The sequence below is a fragment of the Porites lutea genome, chromosome 3 (assembly GCF_958299795.1).
Source record: "Porites lutea chromosome 3, jaPorLute2.1, whole genome shotgun sequence".
NCBI lineage: Eukaryota > Metazoa > Cnidaria > Anthozoa > Scleractinia > Poritidae > Porites > Porites lutea.
The window spans coordinates 2,855,867-2,872,720 of NC_133203.1; the positions used below are offsets into that span (position 1 = coordinate 2,855,867).

The 16,854-nt window shown below is 38.3% G+C and overlaps 1 protein-coding gene and 2 pseudogenes across 1 annotated transcript; 2 read left to right on the top strand and 1 right to left on the bottom strand.

Annotated features, from left to right (window-relative positions):
* The first annotated feature begins 5,052 nt into the window (after nt 1-5,052).
* On the top strand, nt 5,053-10,110 carry LOC140930068 (beta-1,3-galactosyltransferase 6-like). The gene is made up of 2 exons (XM_073379724.1): nt 5,053-5,363; nt 9,352-10,110. The coding sequence occupies exons 1-2, from the start codon at nt 5,151-5,153 to the stop codon at nt 10,108-10,110; spliced, it is 972 nt and encodes a 323-aa protein (XP_073235825.1). The 5' UTR covers nt 5,053-5,150.
* A 5,151-nt stretch (nt 10,111-15,261) lies between these two features.
* Nucleotides 15,262-16,431, bottom strand: LOC140931431 (uncharacterized; annotated as a pseudogene).
* A 9-nt stretch (nt 16,432-16,440) lies between these two features.
* Nucleotides 16,441-16,854, top strand: part of LOC140931432 (uncharacterized) — a 2,381-nt pseudogene continuing 1,967 nt past the window's right edge.

A 16,854-nucleotide genomic window follows, 5' to 3' on the forward strand; every position in this document is an offset into this window, starting at 1 on the left:
GCGGTCCACTGAGACGCTCATTCACGCATTTGTCTCAAGTCGTGTCGACTATTGTAACAGCTTGCTTTATGGCCTGCCAGCTTACCAGCTTAATAAGCTACAGAGGGTCCAAAATGCTGCCGCTAGGTTAATTTTCCTGGAATCTAAATACTGCCATGTGAGACCGTTGTTGTATAATCTGCACTGGCTGCCGGTTAAATTCCGAATTGACTTTAAGATATTATTGTTAACGTATAAGGCTATCAATGGCCTAGCGCTTTTTTATCTCCAGGAACTTTTTAGTCTTAAAGAACCATGTAAATACAAGTTACGCTCCGATTGTAATGGACTGCTACTAAACCCAGTGAAATTCAAGACTTTAACAACGTTAGGAGATCGATCTTTTGCTGCTGCTGCTCGTCAACTATGGAATTCATTGCCCTATTCAATTAGGAGTGGCCGCTCAGTAGCATCTTTTAAAAAGACACTCAAGACATTTTTATTTCAGAAAGCTTTTTTGTGATTTTATGTACTTTTTAATCTCGTTTTTAGTAGGTTTTATGCAGTTTTTTACGATTTAAGTAGTCTAGTTTCTAAAAAAGACAGTCACAACCTTTTACCACTATTCCGGGCTTACTGCAGGCTCCATTACATTACTTAACATAATTTTAAGCTAGCGTCTTATTGTGCGAAGTTTCTTTCCGCTGTATTTTCTACGTTATTCCACTATATTTGGGATCGTTAGTTTTGCCCTGGCTTGCGAGTGACGGACCAGTCATTAGAATCATCTATGACCGAAAACTTATTCTTCTTTCTCTTTTTTGTTTTTCATACCTTTGTTTCAACATCAGAAATATATCTCTCTTTTATGATCGCTATATCTTTTAGGGCATACTATTTTAAGATTAATTAAACTGCGGTTGATTTTCAAGTTAGGTAATCCAGCATATATGGGGAATATGGTATAGTTTCATTAAGACCAATTTTTTAACCTTACTAGCAAGCCAAAAATATTTCCATGTAGGGAGACCCACTGGAACATTTTCAAGGAAAATAGGGGAAATCTATGAATTCAGAAGCTGTCAAAACCATCTGTAAAGGTTTTTCCGCCGCATGCATTTGGGTAAAAAATGTATATACAATATTCTCTCTTGATAAATTTTGTGCTCAGTAATTCTCTTAAAAATTTACAGGCATGAAGACTAACGGCTGCGAGCATGAATAAGGCACCATTTTTAGCACTTGAACGTGTCGTTCGAGCAGCCAATATATGTTTCAACTCAAGGCAACTGGCAGCTGTGTTTGTTTATTGGCACGAGATTGGCTTGGTACCTGATGCCGACATGGTTTCTGATTCGTGGTTTTCGTTACATTAAACTAATTTGTCTAACCTGACAGAACTCGAAAACGCTTTATAGCCCAGCAGTTACAGACCAGAATTGTTCACTTTTAAGATAGAAACATGAAAATTTGTCAAATTACAACCAACCCTAAGACTAACATTTTTGGACATGGATCCAGCCCTAATTTACCACTGGAGTACTGCGCAAGCCCTAAAATGGCCCACGTGAAAACAGCCATAATTTTCCTCATTCAACGCACAATGTGAACGGCCAAATGCAGCAGGTTTGGTAGACAATCAAGCTACCGCTATATATCCCCAAGGAAGCCAACTTAAAAAAAAATGTCTCACATACAATTCGTATGAAAGCATGTCTACATTAAATTTCCCAATGTTTATTTTGTCTTCGTTTTCACCGCATAATTACAGCGAGGCAAACACGTGGCGGATTCAGTTTGCAGTTAAAATGGCGTTTAAACGTTCGATTAATAGAGATTTTTCACTCACGTGGTCAGCAGCTATGCAAATTTGTTTGAACAAAAGACAGTTTTTACCTTACAAAAAAGGATCAACTCCCAAAGGACTGGTTTGAGGCACCGAAATGGCCGCTGTTTCACGGTCTTGGGACAACAATATGCCGTGACGTCGTGCGAAAACGCTTTATTATAGTTGACGTAAAAACAGAATTTTAACGATGGAAAATTTATTTGATTCACTTTTATTTGACAAGCTCTTTGCATGTTCAAACAATAACAGCGTCAATAATGCTAAATGTGCCATGAAAGGAGTACTTTAGAAAACTTTAACTCGGTTTCGAGCAGGACAAGGCCATAAAGGCCAGAATGTTGCAAGCTATAGTTTACTCAAAAATTAATTGCGGCTAGTACGCAATAAAAGAAAAGAGAGATCGTAGTCTACAGGTATATGGTAAAAAAATTTCAGTCACTATCTCGGTGTCTTTTGAATGAGACAGCGAATTCTTAATGTTCTTTTAGTACAAATGTTTATCTCTACTTTGAGCAGAAAAACGTTTTTTCCTACGGATGGCTAATGCCTTGAATTTAATTTAGACGCGGTGAATGCATATTTAAGAGAAAGTTATTTTTCAAATGATATGTGATTATTATGTTTGCTTGCATGCAGCAATATGTCAATACCGAAATCTAAATATACAAGAAAACGTTAAATTGCGCTATTTTATGTCTTATATAAACCCAGAACAGGTTGAATTTGCATATCGCTCATTTAGGAACCTAAAAGCTCGATTCAATGTCTTCATATCATCCCCAAAGCTTTATATGAAAAATCGTTTACTGATTTTCCAGCATGATTCCCCTCTTATCATAATCTCACATGGCTTGCTGAAGTTGTAACCACTTACATAGAATTCACTTATACACACCAGCTGTATTTCTAGAATGGAATCTTATTCGTAATAAAACTAGCTTTTGATAAGTCAAAGTTTCAAGGACGTCCTTAGAGAACATGAGAATTTAGTGTTAAGATCTTTTCCATTTTGCTGTCAAATAATAACACTTTATTTATTTATTTATTTATTTTATTTTATTTTATTTTATTTGCCACACAATAATTACAAAAACTAAAGAAAAAGAGAGAAAAAAAGAAGAGGCGAGGAGACCTAACAGAAACTATGGAGCTTATGACTCGAGGTTAGGCCTCCTCGATCTACAATTAGAGAGTTATGTTTTTGTTGCACTATTCAGAAATAGATGATTAAAGAGGTAAAGAGATCATGTGACCATACGCGAACTATGGCTTCGGAAACTTGAAAACACTTCTTTGCCAAGAAAATTTCGTTCTTAATTGCTCGAATTGTCTGTTTGTCATGCCCCCTGAAACTGCAATAAGCGTGTAAGTCTCTTGGCCTTTAATAACAACACCACAAACCAAATTCGAATGAAGATTTATTGTAGCCGACGTGCTTGGTACTAAGAGTGTGCATACAAACAGCGTGGGTTGAAACTAAAACGGTAAAAGAGCAAAAAAGTTACAAGTTGCGACTAAGGTAAATTAGAGTAGGGAAATAACAAAACTGCAAAACGAGGACTGTGAAGTACACTTACATTGTTTCGGCCAGAGAAAACTGCTGTGAAGCGGACTGCGAATAACGCCAAGAGACTTGCAAGAAACTAAACAGAACTGCGCTAAGCGCGGACCAAAATGAACTGCACAAACTGTACTGCAAAACTACGATATGAAAAATACGCTAGAACATGCGGAAAATAAAACTATAGAAACTTAGAAAGGCGCTAATGAAGATGAAACAGCAAAGAAACGCTAACGAGGGCGCGAAAACTGACAGAAAGGAATAAACACCTAAATTAACGCAAAAAAAAAAGACTAAACAAAAGAACGAAAAGAAGTATAAACTAATTTGCGTACGCAAAGGAAAAACAAATTACGCAAGAACGAATAATAGAAAAAATGTTACACTTGGATCTTACACCCCCAAAGAAAGAACTTCTATAGTGAATATTTTAGACTCTAGTTGTCAAGGCGCTATAAAAAGATAATTAATTTTCTCCAATACACCGATAATTTTCCTCGCATATTCTCCATCAAAGTACAATATATTAACAGCTATGTAAACATTTATCATGTTTTGCCGTCTGTTAATTTGCGTACGTTTAAAAGGGCATGTTTCATTTATACTTGTTCCGGTTGTTTTGTGCCTTGTTGTAAAATGTATTTAAATTTTTGCTCGTAATAGTAATACAGTATTGCCTCTTCAATTTTCCTGCATGACTTTCATAACTTAGCAACTACAGTAATTGAAAATATGTAGTGTAAGTAGTGTCAAGCAGCAAAGACGACAGCGAAAAGGCCACGTAATTAGAATCAGAAACTTATTGCTAATAGAAGTCGTAATTTATGTATAGCATAAAGAAAACTGTCTACCTGGCCATGAGCGGATTTTCCACTCCCAAACTCAAAGTCTAAAAGTCTTTAGCCGCTGTATCATTACATGCGGACTATTTACAATTCAGGGGCACCCAACGTCAATTTTCAGAAAATATCTGTTCGGAAGACGATTTGAGATCTAGAATATTCGGAACATTTGCTGCAAAATTTCTTGTTTGTCTGCCTCTCCTAGGATTTTCGAACATCTAAAAAATGGTATAGTTGCCCATTTTTAACGGATTTTTACCCTAAAAAGTTCACCTAGAAGTATTCGGGAGCCTTTTTTCTGGCCGAAAATTTCGAAAAGGTAATTTTTGATCCCTAAAATTTTCGGATCACTAGACTTTCAGCTACGAAATCCGAACAGATGAAAAATTTTTAGGGGATAAAAATATCCCTATGTCTACCGTTTAAATACTACAATACGTTCAACTATGCTTTAATAACAAGGGTAATAATATCTCTGATCGATCCGATTTTGTCCACGTTGTTGTCACTATTAGGCTACGTCTGGGCTGCCTGTGTTGGCACTAGCTCACCAGAAAATGCTGCAGGGATGGGAGAGGTGTGTTTGTACATCGGAGCATTTGACCGACGGTCTGGACGCTTGGTTACACTAATCGGATAGGTAAATATGTGGCGCGATATTGCTATGCTTTTCAGAGGCTTTTTGTTCCATTCAGTGTTAATGCGACAGAGCTCTACAAGATCGCCCGTCTTTCTGGTCTCAACAATCCAATGACTGGCAATGATTTGTAACAAGAAACGAGGAATTGTTGCCCTTATCTTCGCTTCAGCTTCGGCATGGATAGCTTCTGTCTACTTCACTATCACTTTCCATAATCAGGAACGCCCGTCAGAGCTACAAAATGCGCCTACCTGGGCAAATACTACCCCTATAGTCATTATGGCCCCAGTAAAAAATCAAACAGAAATCAACGACACAGATGTCTCAGATATAGACGAAACTCTCCATCAACTGATTGATTTTAAAGACTTGGGGAAGGATAAGAAAGCAGTATTGCTATTGATCATCGTTTCCACTGCACCAGCAAGATTTGAGAGAAGACAGGCAATAAGAGAAACATGGTGGAAACATTGTTCTGGCAATCAGACTCAGGTAAGCAGGCAAGATAGGTTCTTTGTCGCCAGTTATCTCACGATTTCACGATGGCGTTTCTTTCAGTAATAAAATTAGTGACGAATTACTCCTTAATTTTGTCGCGAAATTTCAGCGTTAATTTGTAATTTCACATGTGAAATTACAAAATTGCCATGGCAACCCCTCCGTACGTCTGAGTGTCAAGATGGCGACGAAGTTTTAAAATGTCATGAATGAAGATGTCAGGGCACAAAAATTAAAGACGCTTTGGAAAAACTGAACACACAAGAGAACTCAAGAAGGATTCTAACAGGTATTTTGCAGAAAAAGGCCGAAAAATTCTGAACTTTATAAGCCAAATTTAAGGTCTAAACCGTTTGAGAGAGTGGAGTTCTCGATCGATACGATCCGGGATAAACATGTCAAAAATCCAAGATTGCTAACGTAATTCGTCACCCATGATATTAATAGGTAATCAAATGGTATACTCGTGAAATTAGGGAATAATTTCACTTGCCTTTTGTCCAAATCCTAATAATTTCCCTCGCCTAAAGGCTCAGGAAGTTATTAGGGTTTGGACAAAACGCGCGTGAAATTATTCCGTAATTTCACTCGTCACCATTTGATTACACGTACTTATTCACAGCGAAATTTTTTACCAACGACGAAGACGACGGCAAAAAGCAAAAATCAACGGGTTTAGATTAGCAAAACAACAACTTTGCACGAGTAACACTCTTTGTTTTTTGCACTTTCTTTATTGTCGTTCAACGACCTCGACGTCAAATTCCTTATTTCCCGTTTTACACCGAGAACGTGAACAAAAGACACCGATTCGGAACTTGGATACAGTCCTTTTGGAATAAACCTTCAGAGAAATTCGCCAAAATTGGACAATTAAGGTGGCTCGATACAGCTTTCCAGAGTCAATACCTCCCAAGTTTGAGCATAAACTACGTCGCCATAACCAAACACTTGGAAAAATTGCCACCACGGTTGTGTTAGATAAAGAACAGGTAACCCAGGCTCTGTGATAGTACCACAGTATGGTTCTAGTAAAATTACAGTGTTTGTATGGGGTAAAAATATGATCCTAAAATTTGTAGTAAATACTAAATATAAGTCAATGAAACTTACCCTGCAGTTAGTTGTTGTTGTCCTTATTGCTCCAACCAAGTTGCCCAGGCCTCATTTTCTTGGCCGCGCGTTGATCTGGCCCGGCTACTTCGGCGAGCATATTCTCGGCCTTTTTGGATTACATCCTTCGAGTTTGTCAAAGTCTGCGGGATTCGTTTTTCCATCTGGTTTTCCATCATTGGTTTCTATATCTGCTGATATCCTATTACTACGATCCTGGCATGTTTATTTTCTGTTGGAGTTCGAATTTCGTGGAAAAAGTTGTGTTGAATGAGAGCATGGCGGCGAAGATGGAATTTTTTGTCTCCGACTGCTTGTATATTATAATTTTATATAGAGTAAATTTGAACAAATTAGTACAAATTATCACGAAACTTCCTTGGAGTAATAGGGACAACAACAACTAACTGCAAGGTAAGTTTCATTGACTTATATTTAGTATTTCCTACAAATTTTAGGATCGTATTTTTACCCAATACAAACACTGTAATTTTACTAGAATCGTACTGTGGTACTATCACAGAGCCAGGGTTAGCTGTGGATAAAGATGAAAATTTGTTATGATCAGGGTTGCAACGACATCGGAGTTGTCATAGCAACGAAATGACGCTATTACCTATTTTACTTGCAGCAATATATCTCGGCCACTAGGAACTGTTCTTCTAAAATCGTTCACGGTAGCTTTTTCCTTTAATAGCGGCCTCGATGTTCGTCAAGTTTAAGCCAAATCTGTAAGAGCGTTATCGAGACTATTATGGGATGAAGTCTTTTTTATGGCTAGAAACACAGTTAAAAATGGACAACCTTGATGTTTGGCCGTTATCTGTACAAAACAAAGCGCTTTAGACATGCAATTTTACCTCATGGTAGTTTCAACCTTTTTAAAAACGTGTGTGAAAGATAATGGAGATACCTCCAGCCGATTGCTAGAAAGAAGGATTTGATTACTAGGTACCGAAGCGCTCTTGTTAGCGGTTTTGTAAACATTTTGGTCTTCTTTAACAAATTAGCGAATAATTTTTAAACCGCTCGATAGATTTTTTTAAAAAATTTAAGATTCTTGAGATTAACGTTCCTTTAATATGACCTTTTACTTTCAAGATTATTGATATATTGTAAGGCAGTAAAATAAGGTCTACAATTCGTTTTTTTTTTTGTTCCGGAAAAGCTCGATGTGGGATTTGTATTCTATGGACATGAAGTGCTGCAAGAAGAGTGCGTGATAGTCAAGTACAAAGCTACCCGTCTAAACACATACGTAACGCAGACGGGTAGTTAAAGTTGCTTCCAGTAGTAGCCGAAGGTTAAATCATTGATATCTCAAGTATTTATAAAGTGCAACGCGACTTCACATCTTAAAAACTACGAAAATCTATCAATTAAATACATACAACAAAGTGAATCTATTTAACCGTGGAGTCCCAGTAACTGCGACAATATTCCGAGAAACGTAACGCCTCAATACACCACAAATAGGATTTCCCGCTATAATATTTTCTCATCATACTCGGGGTATTTACTTTATCATACCCGTGTATAATAACACGAAAATTAAGGGCCTCGATTCGGAGAAAATTACATCACTGCCAAACAGCGAAAACGTAATCAACTTACATGCGTCATTTCAGTCCTCGCCAAAAATATACCGCATGCTCATCACGAGACTCATTTGCATACAATGAAAGTCGTCACCATTCTTATCCCCAGTTTCCACGGTCTCTGCTAGGAACGCCTTGGAGCATGGCGTCCTAATTGGTGCCCACACACAAAGAAAAAAAAAGAAACGCCTGCATTTTTAGAGTCTAGCCGTGCTAAAGCAAGCTCGACTAAAAAGCTCCTCAATGAATCATTGGCGAAGGTGTCTTGGTTATAAATAGAGAAAGCAGAATTTAAAGTCGTGAATCTGCTTTTCCAGAAAACGTTCAGTTTCGTCATTTCATCATTTTTACCTCACCAATGTATGGAATGTGTGAAAAGAGAGCTACACAACGTAAGAATACTATTGACCGACAACATACAGAGCAGGAGCAGCTGTAGTGTCAACTATTGCTAGTAATACATGTACTCTAGAGAACTGTTTCTTTCAAATTTCGTCTTATTCTCGTGCATATCTACGCATAATTTATGAAAAGACAAAGGTTCAAGTTCCCCTGAGACCTCTATTGGGAAAACAAAACACAAGCGAAATAGGTCTATTAACGGGCCCGAAAAGCTGTTGTCATTTACATTAAAGCTCGAGGTTTCAGTAGGTTAACAGATAATATGATAAAACTATCAGTACATAATCTGAATATTTGATTTCGGGCCCGTAAAGTTACCGGGACTTTCGAGAAACGGGCCCCAGGAGCATAGTCCCTTGGAGTCTCGGTTCGGTCAATCCTGGGCCGGGTTGTTCAAAGCAGGGGTTAAGATAACCCAGGGTTAGTGCGAAGTATAAATTCAGATATGAAAGCTTAAAAATCAAATTCAGTTTAATTCTTTTTGCGTGTAATGTAATAAATTGATGCTCTATAACGAATAGTGAAAATTATCCGGGAAAATGCTTTTGAACAAAAGAACAAGAAACCCAGAATAAACCTTAATCCTGAGTTAGGATTAATCGGCTTTCGAACAAGTGGGCTCTGGACTCTACCATGAGCTGTGACGTCATCGACAGAGATTCGCCCGTTCTTTCCCAGACTTCGCGCGGACAACGGGAAAGACAGAACGCCTAGGGACTAGGCTGGGGTCCCAGGGCTTTTCTCTTGGACTCTGGAAAGGTCCCATCCCAGATTTACACGAGAAAGGCCCTGAAGATGGCTCACACGACACCCGGGACATAAGGGCAGTTCTGACCTCGTGGGTGTAACTTGAATTTTTCTTTCTTTAGGTGGAATGCGTCTTCATGACTGATGGACTCATGACAGACCAAATTCAACGTGACCTTGTTTTAAACGAAAGGGATAAATACAAGGATATTAACCTCCAGCCTCTTAAAGGAGGCCGTGGGTGGTTTGGATTCCGCTTCCTTAACCAAATCAAATGGGCAGCGGCAAAATTTAACTTTCAGTATCTACTTAGAATGGATGATGACTACTTCTTGTGCCCAAAAAGGCTTCTTTTTGAGCTTCCATTGAGACCAAAACAAAATCTAGTCTGGGGATTTTTCCACTGTCAAATAGGAATCACATGGGTGGATGATGCATTTATGATATTCTCCGAAGATATTATTCAGAAGTTCTTGGCGCAGAACGAAAGCTCGATGTTGTGTCATCCACAAGCGGACCAACAAGTCATGTTGTGGCTGAGCAGTATTCTAAACAAAACATACTTCCACGATACTAGGTTACATCACCAGCCTCCAGCGTCACGTGTTCCTCGATTTAGTAACATCTCGAATGTTTGTGACTCCTATTTAGGCGCGCATGGGGCATACGGTGAGACCATGTATCGTCTGGGGCTAAGAGCTAATGACAACGCTAAAGATGTTTCAACTATTCCTGATTTTGCAAAATTTTGTAAAACCACAAAGTTTGATCACCGTGCATTTCGTGGTATGTGGCGACATGAACCCCAGCCCTGCAAAGATAACCCAGCGTGGGACTTGGGAGATAAAATGTGGTTTGGTAAGGAAGGTCGTCAAGGTTAATTTTTTAAAAAATAAAAACGGTAGAGGGCCGTGTTTTACAGGATGTCAAAGAGTGGAATTTCGTTGTCATGTTTAAATTCAATGGTAAATAAAAATTTGATACTGTTGTGACTATTCAAATGCTGCGAGAACCTTTAGCACAATGACGCCTTAACCGTATATATATCAACGCGCCGAAACCAAACTAAAAGAGAATTGTTAAACAATAAAAATGGAAGCGATGAAAAATGTTCGCAGTGCGCACGTTTTTGACTTAAATTTATTAAAGGACTTTTATTTGGTGTTTGGGATTTATTACAAAATTCATTTGATTCGGGAATTATCTATAGGTGAAGGGAAATATCATAAAAAAAAAACAATTTGACTTACTTTACTTGGTGTTCACCTCCTACGCATCAGCACTGATCAAACGACATCCTCTCCCGAAATGAGAAAATGATTTCTGTTGATTCATTCTCCTTGGTCTTGTTTGAATATATGTTTGTAGATGAGTTGTTGTAAGCGTTCTTGTTGATTGGTTTGAGTAAGCTACTTCACTACTAGTAGGTTTGGTTCCTAAGTTAATTGATGATCGATAGAAAGTTTCTCCTGACATGAATTCGGTGCAAAGGAGATGTATCAATTTGGTGCATCTCCGCGGTAACACTTCTGTTCATGAAATATATTTAATTAGAGCCTTTGGTAGATGACAAAGCCTTGTTTATATTAAGTATTTTGTCCAATTTAACATTTTTGACCTTAATCTGGTCTTCCTTCGATATTTACCAGGAAATGACTACCCTGCTTGTTTTTAACAGTTTTAAGCGTGTTTCTTTGAGTTTTTAACCGAATTCTTGGCAGTGGATAACTTTAATTGGGCTTAAGTGATTTTATAGGAGTTTTTATAGTTAAACAACTATTGTTCTAAATTCTGCCTTGTACTTTGAACTGCATTTTTAATTTACCCTTTGAGTTTGCGATCACGTTCGTGGTTAATTTATGGAAAAATTTTAGCCAATCATCTTCGATGAAGAAGCTTATCTGTAAATTGACAACAATCTTAGATTTTCAAACTGTAATTTTAGTACCTTCCTATCTGTTAATATGAAAAGTCTGTTTACTAGTATATACCTTGTAGTTTTTATATTGTTCTCCTAGTTTTATATTGGCCAGTTGACTTATAGTGAAAACTTCGGTTGAAGAGTCATTTCGACAAAGCAATTATCTCGAAGGTTTTATGCTAATGAGACTGTTTTAACCAATCGGATCAGACTTACGTCACCATTCGGTTTGCACTAAGCAGCTGGTTTCCTGGCTGATATAAAAATGGGTGTAACACTGATTTAGCAGAGAATTGTAATATAGGAGTTGAGTTAATTAAAAGGAGTCAATTGAACAAAGTAATCGTCTATTTGTTGTGAGAACCAGATAGTTCCCCAGAAAGGTTCTTCAACAGAATGACAAACTTTCCCGTTCATGTCCCATCTAGTTCTTTTAAATTTTAAGAAGAGAGTTACCGACAGGTATTTAGCCAGCATTTCGAGCTAAGTTTGATGGAAGTTGTGCTTATTTTGGGTAAAGTTAGCGAGTTTATGATTTTTCGCATGTTGTAGTTCGCTGTATATAACAAATTTTTCCTGTACCTTATTTTGGCCTTTGAAACTGATTTACACCCAGTCCCGTTTTAACTTGGCAAATATAGTCATTTCCCAGGTTGTAGGTGAATCCTTGTTCACATTTGTTTTTTCTTATTGGCATATGGTTATCGTTATCTGATGAAGCTAATAAAATAAAATTTTCTATTATTGAAAGAGCATACCAGTTTCAGTTATCTCTCAAAATTTGAGTCCGGTGTACCGAATAGGTCCCGAGAAAAGCCCAAAATTGACAAAGATTAACGTTTTGCCACCCAACAATTTAGCAGTATTTGATTGCTGCTATTTCCTTTGTTATTGATTACAAAAAGCTAAACATTCACAAACTGCTCATATTAACCATCTCTTTCAATTTTTTAACTTAATAGTGAATTAGTGGCTCCTTTTACGATTGGCTCCTAAATTACCTCGAAAATCGTAAAAAATTTGTAACTGTAAATGGTTCTAACTCAGAATTGTTGGAAATAGATACTGGTGTGCCCCAGGGGTCTTTACTCGGTCCCAGATTTTACAGTATTTACTCGAATGATTTACCTGAAGCCACAACGAATGCTTCTGTTGAAATGTTTGCGGATGATACCACAGTTTTTTGTATTGGAAATACTGTTGATGAAGTCCTATCTAAAATTCAGGAGGCGATCGCCGACTTAAACAAATGGGCTAAGGATAACTTCATGACTATTCATCCTGCAAAAACCGAATTGATGTTGTTATCTAAATCACAATTCATCGGGCCCTTACAGAAAATATGTTTAGGGCAAAAGGAGTTGTCCTTTGTTTCTAAATCTACATCATTTAGGGATTCAAATCGACAATAAACTCTCCTGGTCGCCACATATCAAATCCTTGAGCAAACGTTTTTCAGCAAGAGTGAAGAAACTGAAACACTTAAAAGGTCTCGACAGTCGCATCTTAGAGTCAATTTATTTCCAAGGTATCATTCCAAGTATTACGTATTCAATTGCATTATGGGGATCTTCAAAATCTCTTCAGACCCTGGAGGACATTCACATCGGAGCAGCGAGATTTATTTTTAACATAAAGAATTCTACTCTTAGCACTGAGGTCCTGGCCGCGACAAAATGGAAGTCTTTATCATACATGTACAAAAAGAGGATTGCAACCATATCTTATCAAGCATTTTACAACAGGGCTCCGGCTGGTATAAATTCTCTATTTATTAAACATTCTCCATTAAGAAATCTCAGGGACAGTCTGAAACTATACGTGCGTTGCCCTATTTAAAAGTGACTTCCTTCGATCTTCCTTCTCTCATCGTGCGTCTATTTTATGGAATAACTTACCCATGTACTTAAAGAGCAAACCCAATATTGGTTCTTTTAAATCTGCTCTTAAAGAAAAATCTGACATTTTAGATAAAATAACATTTAATGGGTTACAGGGAATAAATAAAGATATTGTAAATTATATATACTAAGGCAACAGTCAATTAACTGCTAGGTTTTTTTTTTTTCTTTACTCATTGTAAATAATTCATTGGTTTGTTAATATTATTAGTTACTTTTTTGTAGATACTTTTTAGTTTGTAGGTCCACATCAGCTCTTTAGCTGCCTTTTTTACTGACCTACATGACAAATAAAGTATGTATGTACGTATGTATGTATGTAAAATCTATCCAACGGAAATGGACTTTTAATACTTTTCATGTTTTTGCAAAAAAAGAGAAATTTTGTTGTCTATGCACCTACTGAAACCAACCAACATGTGCAAAAAGGTGAAGTTTTCGCTAAAGGAAACTTCAACTTAAAGGCCTAGTTGAAACTCGTTGGAAATATGCTACCGCATGAGGAACTCGTGCCAAATGTGCACTTTTCTAGAAGGCGCTTGAAAATTGCATGGTAGTAAAAAACGTATGTATGTCAGGCTCCGTCCACACGTTTCCGATGAATCTGGCATACGAATCCGCTATCCAGAGTGAAAATTTTTGAAAACACTATTAATCCGGAATCGTGTGAACGCTAAATCCAGATATTTTTTAATCCGGTGACGTAACAAGATCGAGCCCAGTTCTTTACCGTGAATACTGTATTCAAGATGGCAACCACGACGCATGCTCTGTTGCCAATATTCCCAGGGGAGTCCTGGGTACTAGAGTGAATCCGGATACGTGTCGGATACGTGTGGACGGGCAAATTTTTGAATCTGGAAAGAAAAAATACGTATGGGCAGCTCCTTATTCGCTTCGTGCAACAATTGTCCAGGGTCTTGCGTCCATTCACTTGGCCACCTCGTTCAACACTAAACAACTTGGTCTAACATGTTGGACCTCCATGCTGCATGTAGCTTGCGCCACAGACGAAACTAAACTCTGGTTAAAGGAGCTGTGTCATGTCACGAACTTTATCAAGATTCTCACAGCAGGAGCTGCCACCAAAGTGAGTGAAACATGAAATAACGGCTCAAAACATGAAAAGAAGGTATTAATCACATAGTAAATACAATAGTACGCACAGATGGATAAACTTGAAGAAGATTGACACGGATTAAAATTGTGGGTTTTTGAAAACTTGTTAGCCCAACAGTTTTAAAAAGTTCATTTTTTTATTGTTTTTAACGTTTTATATAATGCTTGGAAAGGAAAATGGACAAGGAGTTGTGATTTGGACGTTTACAATTAATTTCTTAGTTAACCTTAAGTTCAATAGCGCATAAAGAAGCGTAGTTGGCAATATTAACAAAATGAACGAGACCGCGTGATACAGCCCCCTTAAGTCCGTGTTACTAGCCGAGGTTAAATTACCTCTGGGACCCCCGTTATGTTGGATGATGCTGCAGCCGTTACCGGGCCTTTAAGCTTCGAATGAAACACTTGTTGATGCTAAATGTATGTTACAACAGGCATTTAGACGAATTGACCTATAGCTTCCTGAACTTTAAAACAAGGACTGCAACATCAACGTCTCTATTTAAATCTTTAAAAAATCCGGATATTAGATGGCTAAAAGGTTGGAGGTGGAAGGTTTGTTTATAGTGGAAAGTACACTTAGCTTATCCAACAAGTTAACGGGCACTAGTCCACTCATATATTTAGAAACAAATAATCCAAACAGAACATGACAGGATTCAAAACCCCGAGTGGCAGGAGGGCAACCAGCTGGCTGTTTAAAAGAGTGGCCGGAAATTTGATCTCGGGACGACTGGGAACAAATCCAGACAATGAACAGAGCGGGACTCGAACCGGGACCGTCGGATTGCAAGTCAAACGCGCTGACCACTCGGTCACACTGCCTCCCACAGTATAGATCTGCTCCGCGTTACTCCAACAAGTGTCTTGACTTTCTTATCGCCGAATTTTAGCTCATTGAAATTAAGAGGTCACTGCTTTATTGGCGGACACTGTATATCAAACTTACTAGCAAGCATTTCGGCAGTTTCTACATTGTACCATTCAAGCTTACGTCAGCCTTGTTAGATCTCAAGCCCAACTTGGTTGTAATGACGTTCCAGAACCTGCAAACATGTATTTAAATTGTCGTCAATATATGGTTTTTTGAACTAGACCCCGAACGTTGAGTCCCTGTAGATCATGCTTAAAAAGGGCCAAATTAGGCTCATTGACACGGAAACATTTGAGCATATGTTTAACTTATTTCCCGCCGCTTTATGTGACAAGCAGTAACTTGCTAGAATTTTTGGTGTTAGGAAATTATTTCCAGGATGTCCATGGAAAGCTGTTTGAGGCTCGGACAAAATAGTCACTACATGTTCTGGTCCAATGGTATGGCCATTTGGAAACCCTTTGTTATATTCCGAGAGTTCATCACAGATCTCGAAATTACAGTCGTAGCGGTCTCGGTCAAAGGACCACGCATAACTGAGTATAATGTTGACTGGATAGAGAAAGCCCTTGTAGAACGTTCTGAAGGCCTCTTCAAAGTTTCTGGTCATAAATCTCTTCAGAATGTGCTCTCTGCAATTAGTAAAGGTGTCCCAGTAGATATATACCGGAAAATAGGTCATGGAATCAACGACAAATGGCAGCCCCAGGACCAATTCTGTAGTCCTTCAGTGCCCAGGTATATACCCAAGACCTCAACTGGAATGTGCAGCCTGTTCCCAATATTCGTAGCTTTGTGCCACTGAAAGTCGACGACTTAGTTACTGGGGTGAAAAACGCAGCGTCTGTGTCCATCCACGCAATAACGGAGTCATTCTAATACAAGTCAATAAAAAAGGTGCTCCAAAGCTGCCGGTTGTAGCCTAGCGACTTGAGCAAAGCTGAAAAATCCAACGTATTTCTGTGTTTTGGAGGAGCTTCATAAAGAACTTCAAGCTTATGGTCGGGAAAGTACTTTTTTGTCTCACTTATTACCTTATATCGCCAAATTCATGATCCTCCCTCGCTTCATCATCAAGTACCATGACTATCTTTCCATATGAAGAAGGCCAGTAAAGAACGGTTGTCCCGAATAGATCGCAGAGATAACTGTGTCTATGATCTGGTAATTTGCCAGCCATTCTAACAAATAGTGTTATTGGGGTCTCTGTGGTGGCTTTGGTTGTTGCCAGCTTTGCCGTGCTTTGTCTGCTTATGGTCTTAGAGGAAGATGTGACCTTTCTCACCAACTTATTTGTTGGGAAGCCTGTGGTGGCTTTGTCTGTCACAAGTTCTGCTTGCCTGCCACTAGTCCTAGGGGCGGTGCTGAATATTTTCATAAAAGCCATTTTTGGAAGATGGGAGGTCAGTTTGGTTTTAGCGAGGTTTGCTTGGCTGATGAGTTTTCTCATTTTTCTTATAGACACATTTCTTGAGAAATCTCTGGTTGTTTTGATCGACTTAATCTTGAGTTCTGCTTCGCTGAAGGTCTTCGTAGGAGAAGTGCTAAATACTCTCATAAACACATCTTCTCATAAACACATATCTGTGGTTTGTTCAGGTGCTATAATTCCTAATGAGCTCGCACTGCTACTAACCTGAGATTTTTCCTGGACGAAAGGCCGGGAAGTACTCTTCTTGGGAACCATGTATGATGCGAGGATCATCACGACGAAGAGGGATATTTAACAGCTGATAAGACCAAGTTTATATTTATAGATCCTTCTTAGCACCATTGTTCGGTTAGTTATATCGCTCAGTTCTTCTTATTG